This window comes from Homarus americanus, unplaced genomic scaffold (assembly GCF_018991925.1).
Source record: "Homarus americanus isolate GMGI-L3 unplaced genomic scaffold, GMGI_Hamer_2.0 scaffold6317, whole genome shotgun sequence".
NCBI classification, from domain to species: domain Eukaryota; kingdom Metazoa; phylum Arthropoda; class Malacostraca; order Decapoda; family Nephropidae; genus Homarus; species Homarus americanus.
The window spans coordinates 19,109,324-19,122,412 of NW_024730668.1; the positions used below are offsets into that span (position 1 = coordinate 19,109,324).

At 47.4% G+C, this 13,089-nt stretch overlaps 1 protein-coding gene across 1 annotated transcript; it reads left to right on the plus strand.

The window, feature by feature from the left end:
* The first annotated feature begins 9,037 nt into the window (after positions 1-9,037).
* Positions 9,038-12,629, plus strand: LOC121867269. The gene is made up of 2 exons (XM_042367135.1): positions 9,038-9,371; positions 11,016-12,629. Exons 1-2 carry the CDS (start codon positions 9,122-9,124, stop codon positions 11,510-11,512), a joined length of 747 nt encoding a protein of 248 aa, XP_042223069.1. The 5' UTR covers positions 9,038-9,121; the 3' UTR covers positions 11,513-12,629.
* Positions 12,630-13,089: the final 460 nt, after the last annotated feature.

Genomic DNA, 13,089 nt, shown 5'->3' on the forward strand with positions numbered 1-13,089 from the left:
AAGTGTGTGTGTGTGTGTGTGTGTGTGTGTGTGTGTGTGTGCACAGGGTGGTGTAATGCATCTAGTGCGGCAGCAATTTGTTAGTGTTAAGGTACAAGCACTGCTTGTTTCCTCTCCCTTTCAGCTACCGCCGCTGACGAGCTCTCGTGGCGAACAGGGGAAGCAACTTGTGTAAGTCTTCCCCTGCCAGTACACAGCCTCTGTACCATCAAGATTCCTGCTGTGCCTCCTCGTGGCATCACACAGGAACTGGGTGCTTCGTGTGCCCAGGCTAAACCAGCAGGGGATCTTGGAGCAGCAGTGGGCCTCAGAGGGACGGCGCATAGGCTCACTGGCATGTGGACAACTGAACACGTTTTGGCGCCTACCAACCACTCTACCCTGCTGCTTTACGGATTAACATGTATGGCAAACGGCTGTGCATCTTCCCGCAGGTGTATCCTCATAGGTGGACCCGCCATAGCCTTCAGTGGCGCTGTCCGTAGGGCCTCCTTCGTCACCAGCACATCCGAGTACTCCTTCAGGAAGTAGGCCCTTGCGGCTGAAGGAGACGTCTCGCTGTGAAGAGGAAGCAGCCGTGACTTGGGTGGAGGCGGGGCGGGAGTGGACGCGGGTTCTGGGCAGCTCTGCGCGGCAGCACCAGGTGCGTCGCTCGTTGATTCACGCACCCTGCTGGTGGTGTACCGAGCAGCTGGGATCTGCTCAGGAAAGTCTCTGGGCACCACGCCTAACTCCTTGCAGTGCTCCCACGACAGCAAGGGTGTAGCGAGAGTGGGCTGCACGTCCATCCATCCGTGACGCGTCCTGTCGCCGTAAGTGATCTCCGCTTGAAAGGAGCCCACAGCGTCCGGCATCTGGGAACCGTCCGCATTGTAGTACTGCAGCTGCGGCGGTGGTCCCAGGCCGCGTTTGGTGAGGCCCAGTTTCTGGGGGTGCTTCAAGCCTATCACCGTAGTATCAGCGCCGGTGTCTGGTATCACCTCGATGTGACCCGACACATCACCGTGTGTGACGGCGACACGGATGGTATGGGAAGGGGTAGCCCTGGGGCGTGTGGTCGATTCCACCCTCCTGATGTGACTCCGCTGCTGCTTGGGGCTGCGTGGGCCATCTGAAGGGGGCTGCGTGCGAACCACCCCGAGGGAAGTGCGCTGCTTTCCTCCTCGTCTCGGGCTTATGGGCTTGGTTTGGCGGCAGCACTTGTCGTAGTGTCCATAGCGACCGCAGGCCTGACACTTGTGGCCTCGTGCAGGGCACCTGTCTGTGTTAGACCTGTGGCCCTTACGGTCACATCCACGACACAGTGCGTCGGCGGCCGGGCATGTCTTGGGGCCATGCTGCTTTCCACAGCTGCCACAGGAAGCACTAGGCGGAGGCGTGGAAGAACGTGCGGCAGCCTTCACGTTGTTGGCCGCCTTCTTACCCTTCTTGTACTGTGAGATAGCTCTCACAGCAGGTGGGGCCCGTAAGGCAGAGGTGGCGGACTTGGTGGCCTCGTATGACCGACATTCAGTCACTACCACCTGGAGTGTGGAGGAAGCATCCAGGGGGATGAGTCGCTGCACAACTCTTCTTGCCTGACACCTGCCAAGATCCCGTGCTTGATCCAGGCTTCCTCACATTCCCGGCTGTGCGCCTTGCAGACGTCGATCTCCTCCGACAAACTCTTCAAACGTACAAAAAAGTCGTCAAAGGATTCATTCTCCGCCTGCTTGCAGCTGGTGAAGGCGCGGCGACGCAAAGCCTCGTTATTCCGACCCTTAACGTGCTCCTGCAAAAGGTCGAGCACATCCGTCACTGAAGACGTAGAATCGGGAGGCACTTGCAACGTGTGCTCCAAAACTCTCTGGGTCTCCAGCGACAAACACATCCGCAGTTGGATGAGCTGTTTGTTTGGAGGCATGCTGTCAAGGTCCACCATTGTGGAGTAATCTGTCCAACGCCGCCTCCACTCACGAAAAAGCTGAAACGTGACGTCTGGTGAGAGGGCGGGTGGGGGTTGAACAGATGCCTTGGGAGCTGTTGGAGTAGCAAGAGTACCTGAGGACGCTGGTGTGGTGGAGGAGGGAGGGTACTGGCGCCTTGGTACGTGATACCTGCGAGTGAGGGATGGTGGGTGAGCGCCAGGGTTGCCAATAGTGCATCAAAATGCGCCTTTTCCTCCTCTCTTCGTATCTCCTCCCTCTGAAATTCCATCTCTCTGCGTCTCTCGTCCCTGTCGTCCATCCACCTCAGAATTGTGGCAATGTCCGTCGCTGGAGGTGGAGGATGAGAGTCTGCTCCCGGTGGAGGGGAAGGTGGTGGGGAGTCGTGTCTCCCATCTTGACGTTGTCCCTTCTTACCCCCCATCTTAGTATGCTTGAACTGCGCTGTTTAGTATATAAAGTGGCGCCTCATCAGCTCGAACCACATATATATGACATAAATAGCGCAAAAATAACGCATAGAGTCCACTGTTCTGTCCGTGAGTGTGTGTGTGTGTGTCTGTCTGTCTGTCTGAGAGACCAGATCGTGGTGGCCGACGGAGGCAAGTACGTCTGTGTCTCCCCGGATGTCACACGAGAAGGGTGTACGCCTGCGTGCTCCGTGGGTACCACAAAAAAGAGGCCAATGCTCAACTCTCAGCTCTAGACACACTAATACACTGACACTAACACTGCCACCGTCACTAAAACACACTGTGACGGCGCAACACTGCACGTCGTGGCGAAACACAACACAACACACTAAGAGTTGACGCGCACATCGCCGACATTCGCACATCGCCGACATTCGCACATCGCCGGCTAGCTGTCCATTGTTCACACACTTGTAAGTCCACAGATCCTACTCACTGTGCCATGAAGGTTCCAAGTGTTCCCTGAAGAAGGCAGTGATGGGTAGGGAAACATCGGGTAACACTGAAGTCCATTTATTAACGGATAGGAGAAATACAAGTGGTGACTAGCGTGTGCCATGCACGGCCCACAGAGTCAGAATGAGACTGCATTGCCATATGGCAGCCTCGGGGCAACGTTGCCACATAACACGTGCAGTGTTGCCATGTAATTACATATATAAATGCTACTCGGCACAGTAGCTTATTTACAAGGTTGCTACTCGGCACAGTAGCATAGATACATAACCTACACTTGTCAATTTATATTATTGATTTTTCTATGTTTGCCTTTGGTACCCCCAAAATGTTCTACACTACTGAGGGTATATACAAACACTTGTAATCTTAAAAATAGGTTCTTATTCTCTTACGGGAGATATACAGAGATGGACCAAGAAACTCGCTTCCACACCATAAGGACTGGTGGTCTTCACTCTATGTATCACTGTGCGCTAGCATGTACAGATGCCAGCATTCACAAGCTGAATACATAAAATGTAAATATGATAATTCATATACATAACATGGTGCATAATAAATGGAAATATTACATAGAATTAATACATGTTCTGTAATACTTTACTATACATAATTAATAGGGTAATATAAGGATACACAGCTTAAGGTACTACTTCGTGTCCATATTATACACCTCCCTCCCCCTATACGCTCATAGTTTCATCTTGAGCGGACCTTTTGTTTCTGAGTCGCTCGGACCTGCGGAGTACCGGGGCAGAAACACAAGGTGGGGATGGATTTACTGTAAAGACATCAACATTAGGGGACTCAACTGGGGAAGGGTCAACACTAGGCAGCTCCACAGGTCGGAGGAAACGACGGTTCCTCCACCATACTCTACCACTAGGAAGACGCACTTGGTAGTCCCTGGACCGGCCAATACCCATGACAACCCCAACCTTGTCCCAGCGGTGAGATACTGGATCTTGAATCCTGACCTGCTGGCCGATACTCAACCTGGGAAGGGGGCGGGCATGACAGTCGTACCGAGCAGCGACATATGTGGCTCGTTCTGCTGCACGGCGGTCACATTCCTCAGTATTGGCCTGCCATTCTTGAGAAAAAGACTTCGGGTGGGCAGGAACACAAGATCTGAGATGATGTCCATATAGAACCTGGGCTGGGGAGCGTCCGGTGAAGTTCGGGGTGTTGCGTAATTCCAACAAACCTCGATTGAAGTCCTCGCAGTCGATATTTCCTGAGGGTGACACCTTATGGATCAGGTGTTTAACAGTCTTGACTGCTGCTTCAGCGTGTCCATTCGCTTGGGGGTAGTGGGGCGAGGTCACGACATGACGGACTCCCCAACGGTCCATGAAGTCCCGGAACTCGTGGCTGGTGAACTGGGGTCCTCCATCAGTCCTGAGGCGGAGGGGAACACCAACTTCTCTGAAGTAATGCCTGAAATTCCGGATGGTAGCAGTAGCCGTTGTATCACTACCACAGGGGACGACAACAGGTCATCCAGACAATCGGTCGGCAATGACGAGGAAGGACTTCCCTGCCACTGCAAAGAAGTCGGCCGACACAGACTCGAAGGGTCTTGAAGGGTTATCGTCGCACATTAAAGGTTCCTGTTGCTGGCTGGGTTGCAGAATCTGGCACGGCTCACAGGCACGGACGGTACTTGCAATGTCCACGTCGATTCCGGGCCAAAATACAGTCTGCTTCGCCCGTCGCTTGGTGGCCTCCACTCCTCGATGGCTGTCGTGAAGGCGGGTCAAGGTACGGCGGCGTAGGGCAGCAGGAATGACTACTCGTGGACCATACAAGACGAGGTCTCTGTCACAATAGAGGTCCTCGCGTATCTTCCAGTACGGGAGTTGCGATTCATGAAGGTCATATCGGTTAGATGGAAATCCCTGGGACACACAGTCGACGAGCCGGATATAGGAAGGGTCGGCCCGGGCTGCTGTGTGGAGATCTTCAAGGGTTTGTCTGCATCCGGTGCTGTAGACTCTTCTGATGTGAAGACGGCCTTCAATGAAACTACTGACTTGAGGGATGCAGCAGCTGTAGAACACAACATCTCGTCCTCTGGGGTGGGGCGACTGACAGGGGCGCGGGACAGGGCATCCGGGATGCACAGCAGCTTACCCGCACGCCACACAGCCGTGAAGAGATAAGACGAGAGCTTCTCTTTCAAACGTTGAAGGCGAGGATTCTCTACTGCATCCAAAGAGTAGTGATTGATAATAGGTACAAGTGGGCGATTATCCGTGAAGAGGGTGAAGTGCTGAAATCCTATCAGGTAGAAGCGGCACTTCGCCATCGCCCAGACAACAGCCAACATCTCCAGCTCAATCGTGGCATATCGGGTCTCGGCGTCCGTCAGGAACCGGGATCCACACTGAATTAAGCGGAGTTGTCCACCGCCATGGTCCTGCAGAAGGGCGTAACCAACGCCGTAGAGTCTGGAGGCCTTAGTCTGGAGGACGGTGGGTAGGGCTGGGTCGTAACAGGCGAGGACAGGTGGACTTAAGAGGGCCTGCTTGACTCGCTGGAAGGCCTCTTGATGATCTGGGGTCCACAGGAATGTCCTCCTGGGGCTCAGCAGGGGGCGTAACGGCTGGGCTGCGGCGGAGATGTCAGGTGAAAATTCAGCCAGCTGATTGACCAGACCCAAAAAAGAACGGAGGTCTGTCAGGTTGGCAGGGGTTGGAAAATCCCTGATTCCACTTAATTTCTCCGGGTCAGCTGCGATACCTGATGCTGAGATAGTGTACCCACAGAAGTTCACTGATGGTGCGGCGACTACAAACTTGTCAGCGTTGAGGGTAATCCCGTACTTTCGACATCTGGTGAGACCTTCATATATTCGGGAGAGGTGGGCACAGTAGTCTTCGTCATGGAGTAAAATATCATAAACCACTTTGACACAATTCATGACTCCTTGAAGGGCCGCGTCACCACGTTGACAGAATGCATTGCCTGTAGCGGCAAATCCCATGGGGCCTCTGCAATACTGATATCTTCCATATGGTGTGATGAATGTAGTCAAATGCTGGTCTTCTTCGGCCAACTCGATCTGCCTATAACCACATAAGGCGTCCATCGTTGTAAAAAACTTCGCCTTCGGGTCCACATTTCGAACAGCTGCGAAGGGTGTGGGTGAAGGGTGGGCTGGACGGGAAACTTGCTGGTTAAGTTTTGATAGATCGGTGGTGATCCGTACTCCACCACGAGGTTTGGCGACGGGGACGAGAGGGTGGCACCAAGGTGAAGGTTCGTCTCCGGCCGGCTTGATGATTCCCTGAGCAACCATGGAGTCAAGCTCTTGTCTAACTAGCTCCTTGTAGGCGTGAGGAATCAAACGAGGGGTGTGGATGGCAAAAGGTGTGGCACCATCTTTAAGATGAATCTTCATAGGTGGACCCACCATCGGCTTGAGTGGTGTGGATCCTAAAGATTTCTTCGTAACCAACACGTCAGCAAACTCCTTGAGAAGGTAAGCTCTTGCATCAGAAGGGGACGTGTTAGTAGAGATAGGGAGTTCCTTCAACCTGTTGACATGGGTGATCTTTAAAATAGGTTTGGGGAATTCCTTGGAAATAATGGCCAACTCTTGACAATGGCCATATGATAAAAGCGGAGTCGGGATCCCATCATGAACATCAATCCGGGCTGAGCAAGACTGCTTACCAAAGGTAAGAGTAGCCCAGAAAGATCCCAAAGCTGGAGCCATCTTGGAACCATCAGCTGTCAGTTTCGTTGTCTGAGGAGGGGGCTGTAGGTTGCTCCGGGGTATTCCCAAACTTGCTAAGTGTTGTGGACCAATTACTGAGACGTCAGCATCGGTGTCAGGTAACATCTGAAGACTGGATGGCAAGTTACCGTAAGAATTGACGACATTGATGTGCTGGGGCGTCGTGTCTGTGGAACAATGTACACGACGGCAGGAACGACTGGACACAGCGTCTTGATGCTTGCCAGAAGGAGGGGGCGCGCCAGCACTACCTGAGGATGACTTCTTGGATCCTAGGTGGTGTCCTCTCTGTGTCTTCTTACGACAACATTTGTCATAATGGCCCACACGACCACAAAGTCTGCACTGAACTTTGCTAGCAGGGCACTTGACTGTGTAAGCCCAGTGACCCTGGCGGTCGCAACTTCTGCACACGCTTTGAGCAGCTGGGCACTGGGTGGCATCATGCTGTCTCGCACAGCTGTTACACAAAGCTGCTGCTGAAGGTGTAGCTGGAGGGTGAGGGGTGGGGTTACCTTGCTGCTTCTTACCCTTTCTGTAGGAAGACACCGCCCTCACCTGGTCAGGTTGTGAACGTAAAGCTGAAGTCGCACACCTGGGGGCCTCGTACGCTCGACATTTTGTAACAACATCTTGAAGGGAGGAAGTGGGGTCAAGTGAAATGAGACGCTGAACTAGCTCTTCATCTCGAACACCCGTTAAAATAATTGTCTTGAGTTGTGTCTCTTCACAGACTTGAGAATTTCCAGGACAAACATCAACTTCCTCTGAACACCTTTTGAGCCTTACAAAAAATGCATCAAAAGATTCTCCATCAAGCTGCTTACATTGGAGGAGTTCTCTTCTTCTGAGTGCTTCGTTGCGCTGTCCCTTAACATGTTCCTGTAACGTGTCGAGCACGGCCTCTACCGTCAGAGTTGTCGTAGGAGGCACTTGAAGTGTGTGCTCGAGAGTACGTTGTGTCTCTAAGGACAAGCACATACGAGGCTGTATCATCTGTTTAGGCTGTGGTAAACTTGACAAGTCAACCATTGTTGCATAGTCTTGCCAACGTCGACGCCATTCCCGAAATATCTGATAAGAAGCGTCAGACTTCAGAGAGGGAGGCATTTGTGCTGCAGCCTTTTGAGGAATTGTTGAATCGACTCTGGGAAATGAGGTACCAGTACCTCTAGTCGTATCAGCGTTAGTAGTAGCAGACGAATCTTGTGCAGTAGATCGTTGTGGGGAGGCGAACAGAGAAATCAAGACTTCAAATCTGGCTTGATCCTCTCTTCTTCTCAGGTCATCCTCACTTCTACGTATATCTTCTAGTTCTCTGCGCCTTTGTTCCTCTTCGTGGCGCCGTTTTTCAGACTTTCTGTACCGAATTTCTTCCTCATTTCTCCTTGCAATATCATCCTGGCGTCGAGAAGTTTCCATCCACTTAATCAGTTGAAGGAGATCTGTGGACGCATGCATCGCAGGAGAGCTTGCTCGCGATGAACGAGGAGATTCTGTGGGTGCTTGGGCGTTGTCACTGTAGGGAGCATGGGGCCTGAGTGTGGGTGGGGAGAGGTCTCCCAGACTAAAACTCGTAACTCCATTGTCCAGGGTATCATTTTGATCCCTGTGAGACATGCCGACAGCTTCTGTACTCTATCTGTGCAAAAGACCGGGTCAACCCCTCGTAATCGATGCACAGAATTACAGAAGTCTGAAGTAATTCGCAAGAATTTAATATAAGGTGGGTCTGTGAATGCGTGTGTGTGTGTGTGAGGCTTGGCGCGCTGCCAGACGTAGGAGCAGCTGGGCAGCGTCGAGCACTGGTCAGTTGTCCTCAGTTACCCTGTGACCAGAGACGGGAGCGGATGCACTGCTGGACAAGCTCCCTTAGTCATCCGACCGCAATTTGCACAGACAGTTATGATTAAAATACACAACACAGCACTTCACAAAACACTTCACTTCACAGCACTGTACACAGCATAGCACTTCACAACACTGTAAGTCTAGAGGCTTGTAGTAGTCTTGCTGTAAATCCTTGAAGCTGAAGACGAGACGCCATTAACACAGTCCGGGCGGGAAGGCTTGTCCACTGTATCTCACTGAGAAATATTCACTGCGCCATCTATGTTTGCCTTTGGTACCACCAAAATGTTCTACACTACTGAGGGTATACACAAACACTTGTTATCTTAAAAATAGGTTCTTATTCTCTTACGGGAGATATACAGAGATGGACCAAGAAACTCGCTTCCACACCATAAGGACTGGTGGTCTTCACTCTATGTATCACTGTGCGCTAGCATGTACAGATGCCAGCATTCACAAGCTGAATACATAAAATGTAAATATGATAATTCATATACATAACATGGTGCATAATAAATGGAAATATTACATAGAATTAATATATGTTCTGTAATACTTTACTATACATAATTAATAGGGTAATATAAGGATACACAGCTTAAGGTACTACTTCGTGTTCATATTATACAATTTTGACACCATGTTTTTGTGTTTTCTCTCTAAAGATGGGAAAAGAAGATAATTTTATGCAGTTTTTCTTTTATCTAACTGCATATTCCTTGCAGACAGTATCAGAACAGATGAAGATGGAGGGTCATCAGCCAGGGCCAGAGCAGTGTAAGCGCAAATGGGCTAATTTGGCCACTGGTTTCCATCACCACAAGTCAGAGGCAGAGGCAACAGGCACATGCCCACTCTGGCCTTATTACACCAAGGTCAGGCATGTTATGAACCTTGTTGGCCTTCCTCCTCCAGGTGAGTTTCAAGGCTGTGTTGTACTGTACTACGTTCATGTGGAATGTCACAACAAAATTTTTTATTCCTCTAACCTAACTTAACCTTTTTAAGTGACAATTAACAAATACATAAATTAAGCTTAAATAAAACAATTCATCACTTGCATACTTTTATGATATATTATTTGATATTTAGTCATGTTTCTCTTTAGGGTAGAAATAATCACAACCCATATCCATTATCCAGATGTGCTTAATGTCATCCTGTAGGTGAAGAGTTGCTGATGATGTGTTGACAACTTATGTTTTATCTGATTCCATGTATTCTCTTTCTCAGGTTTATGCTCAGTGAGTTCTTAGGCAACTCCAGCTCTCAAAAATATTCTTCCATATGCTCTACGAGTCGTTGTTTTATGGGGCAGGATGAAATGACTTGTTCATCTCCTTTTGCAGTCGGCATTGAGTTGCTTGTTGCCCTGAAGCATCCTGAAGGAGGCTGTGATGGGATTGCTTAATTTTTGCTGCAGATGTAGTCAGATTTTTCATAAAATTTTCATCTCATAAGTATTTGGTTGGTCTTGGAGATCTTTCTTGGTCTCTCTGGAGATGTTGTCTGAGGTAGAACAGAATTGGCAGAAAAATTATGTGCCATGTTCGTTAAAATTTTGCTGTGCCTCGCTGCTTGCTTATTTGCTTTACTGGCTTTCAACATCTGAGGTCATTATGGCCATAGTCTTGTTAGTTTTATGTTCTCGTTCTCTTTTGTTCTTTTTCTTTTGGACGGTCCACATTTGATCATCATCTTCACATATATTGTTCTTTGTTTTCTTGTTCTTCATGGTTTCCCTCAGAGTAACTTTTTCCTCCAGCAGAGCGAAGTTGTCAGCCTTTTCCTCATCTAACAGTGTTCTTAGGACCCAAGATGACTGTTTTCAGAGAAAAATTGGGATTTTTTTCTGTCCTCAGAATGTGGCAGAAACTGATGCAGTACAACCCCAATATACAGCTAAACATTTGTACTGTATTAGCTTTGGGAGACTCATGCATAAAGGCCTGAGGCACCACTGAGTTGGTAAATTAAAAATTTTACCCTTGATTCAATTTGGTGAAAGTGGGTCCCATAGTCATGACTGCCTGTTAAGGTCAGTATGAACACAGCACACTGTATACTAAACCTTCGGTACACAAGGAGACAGCTTGGTCGGTACTACTCTTGACCATATTCACTTCCCCAAGTTATAAGCTTGGGTACCCATTTACAGTTGGGTAAGCTGGGAGCGTCTGGGAATAGAACCACCGACCTCTGGAACAAGAGGCGAGTGCTGTATCCACTCAACCACCACGTTCCGTTGGTGGGCTGTTACCGAGGTCTAATTTAACGTAAAAAATTGCTTAATTATATAGCAAGGATGAATATTTTTTTGTGGGCATATTAGGTCATATGGTATATCATTCAGACACCTTCATCCTGGAATAAATATAGTAAATACCTTGTGGATCATCTGACAGTGAAGCATTACCTCATGCACTCTTCTTGCATCTTGGTAAACTTAGTCGGCGGAGCGTCATCACTGTTCCTTCTTTTGTATCAGTTGTTCTTGTGTGTCATTCATGGGTGTTACTTCCTGTTGCGTTCATTGCTTCCATTCCTGTTTTTTCTCAGATGCTGAAGCTGGTAATAGACGGAAGCGCAGAATGAAAGGAACACGTAACAGCCCAAAAAAGAAGATCCAAAGATACTTTAAACAAGAGGTGGAAGACTATGATGATGGCTTACTAGATGAACCAGTGAAGGATATGGATGAAAATATGGAGCCGTCAACCTCAGCACCTGGAGGATCTGTCAGATTAACAAGTGAACAAAATGCTACGGTTCTACCTGGTGACGTTAAAGAAATTTGTCAAAGATTAGAGCACATAGAAGAGAATTTGGCCGTCTGCCGCAGACTTGATCGCTTAGAAGCCAAGCTCGACGATGCAGCTAAGCAGAGAGAAGCACAACGTCATACTAATTCTCTGCTGACTCAGGTTTTATCAGAACTGTCACGCCTCAGTCGCACCTTGAGCTCTCGTTACCTCCATCAAGGGACAGGACATGATCAAACAGACCTCGGTGCAGGAATAACAATAGTCGTGCCACATAACCAGCATTTAGATTGAATTGTGAATGAAATCTTGAAGGAGAGATATATTATAAGAGCAATAATGGTAATCAGATAGAAAGTCCTTATATTGCTTGTTGCATTCATAGAGTTAATTTAATTGAGGTTTAACAACTCATTCAGGGAATAATAAAAAGGACTATGCATAGTGGGATATAACTGTGCATGTGGATCAAAGAAAGTGAGAACATACAGTAATTTGAGCATTGTAAAGGTTTTGGTTAATTTAGTGTGAGGTATTGAAGACAAGAATTATTGTTTGACTTTGTCGAGTTTTGAGTGCTAGTGAATTATTTAGAAGAACTGGCACTTTTGAGAAACAGTAGACTAGTTGTTTTTATTAAGATTTTTGTTTATTTTTTATTATAAGACCAATACATTTAGTAACAGTGATCTACAGAAAAGTTTATAGGTTATGGAGGCAGAGTTTTGACCCGTTATTGCTGAACCCAATTAATGACAGTAATAATTAGCATAAAATTTTATACAACTATAATAGAACGAGTAATAACTTGTACAGTAGAACGTCGATATAACACGAGATAGGTTCCAAGAGAGGTCGCTTTAAGCCAGCGCACTAAATCGAAGTGTTGTTTCAATGGAATAATTTAGTTTGGTACTTGAGAGAAACAAAATACTGAACTAAAAAGACAGAGTCTACCCAGATGCACCTCAGCCCATCTCCTAGAATAAATAAAACATTGTTTTTTGGAGTATTATGTTAAACCAAACTGGGAAGATAGGGGGAGGGAGGGAGGTGAGGTGATATGTTTGACAGTTGATGCCAAGGTCTAGTGCTTATTTATTTTATCTGTCCTTAAGAGTGACTTTAAGGTTTTCTCTGATAAAGTGTCACTGAACTGACATGGGAGAATATAATAAACATTGGTGGAATTCTTATAAGATGGTGATTAATTTGAATATAAACATGCTATAGCTCGCATTAGACATACAAATTTTAGTTCTAATTTAAGAGTTTTATTACAAAGCAAAAACTTTTATCTCGTGCAAAATATATGACGTTTATTTTCAAATTATTCGCTGTCTTGCAAGGATTCCAGCAATACAAATTATATTCTAACTTTAGTCTGTGATATTATAGAAGATAAAAACTTTAAGCCTGGAACACCAAAACCTGGCTGGGAAGATGGGGGCGGGGTGACAGTGACATGTTTGACAGCTGGCGCTGAAGGTCTAGTGAAGTATTTATTTGTTTATTTATGTCCTTTAGCTTGAGTTTATGTTTTTCTCCTATAAAATGTCACAGAAGTGACGGGGGAGAATATAATTTACATTGCTGGAATTCTTATAAGATAGTGATTAATTTGATTATGAACATAGTTTGCACTAGACAAAAATTTTAGTAATCATTTAGTACATTATTTTGAGTACATGTACAGTACAGTTTTGTCCTTAGGACAGTGTAGCGTGCCCAGAGAAACATTAGGCGCAAATTTTTAAATATGACGCGCCAGATTGACTCGCACAAGATAGGAAAGATTCACTTTAAATTAAAAAATTGTCCTTAATTGAGGGTGTCGCTTTAAATCAATAATCTTAAATTGAATCGCTTTA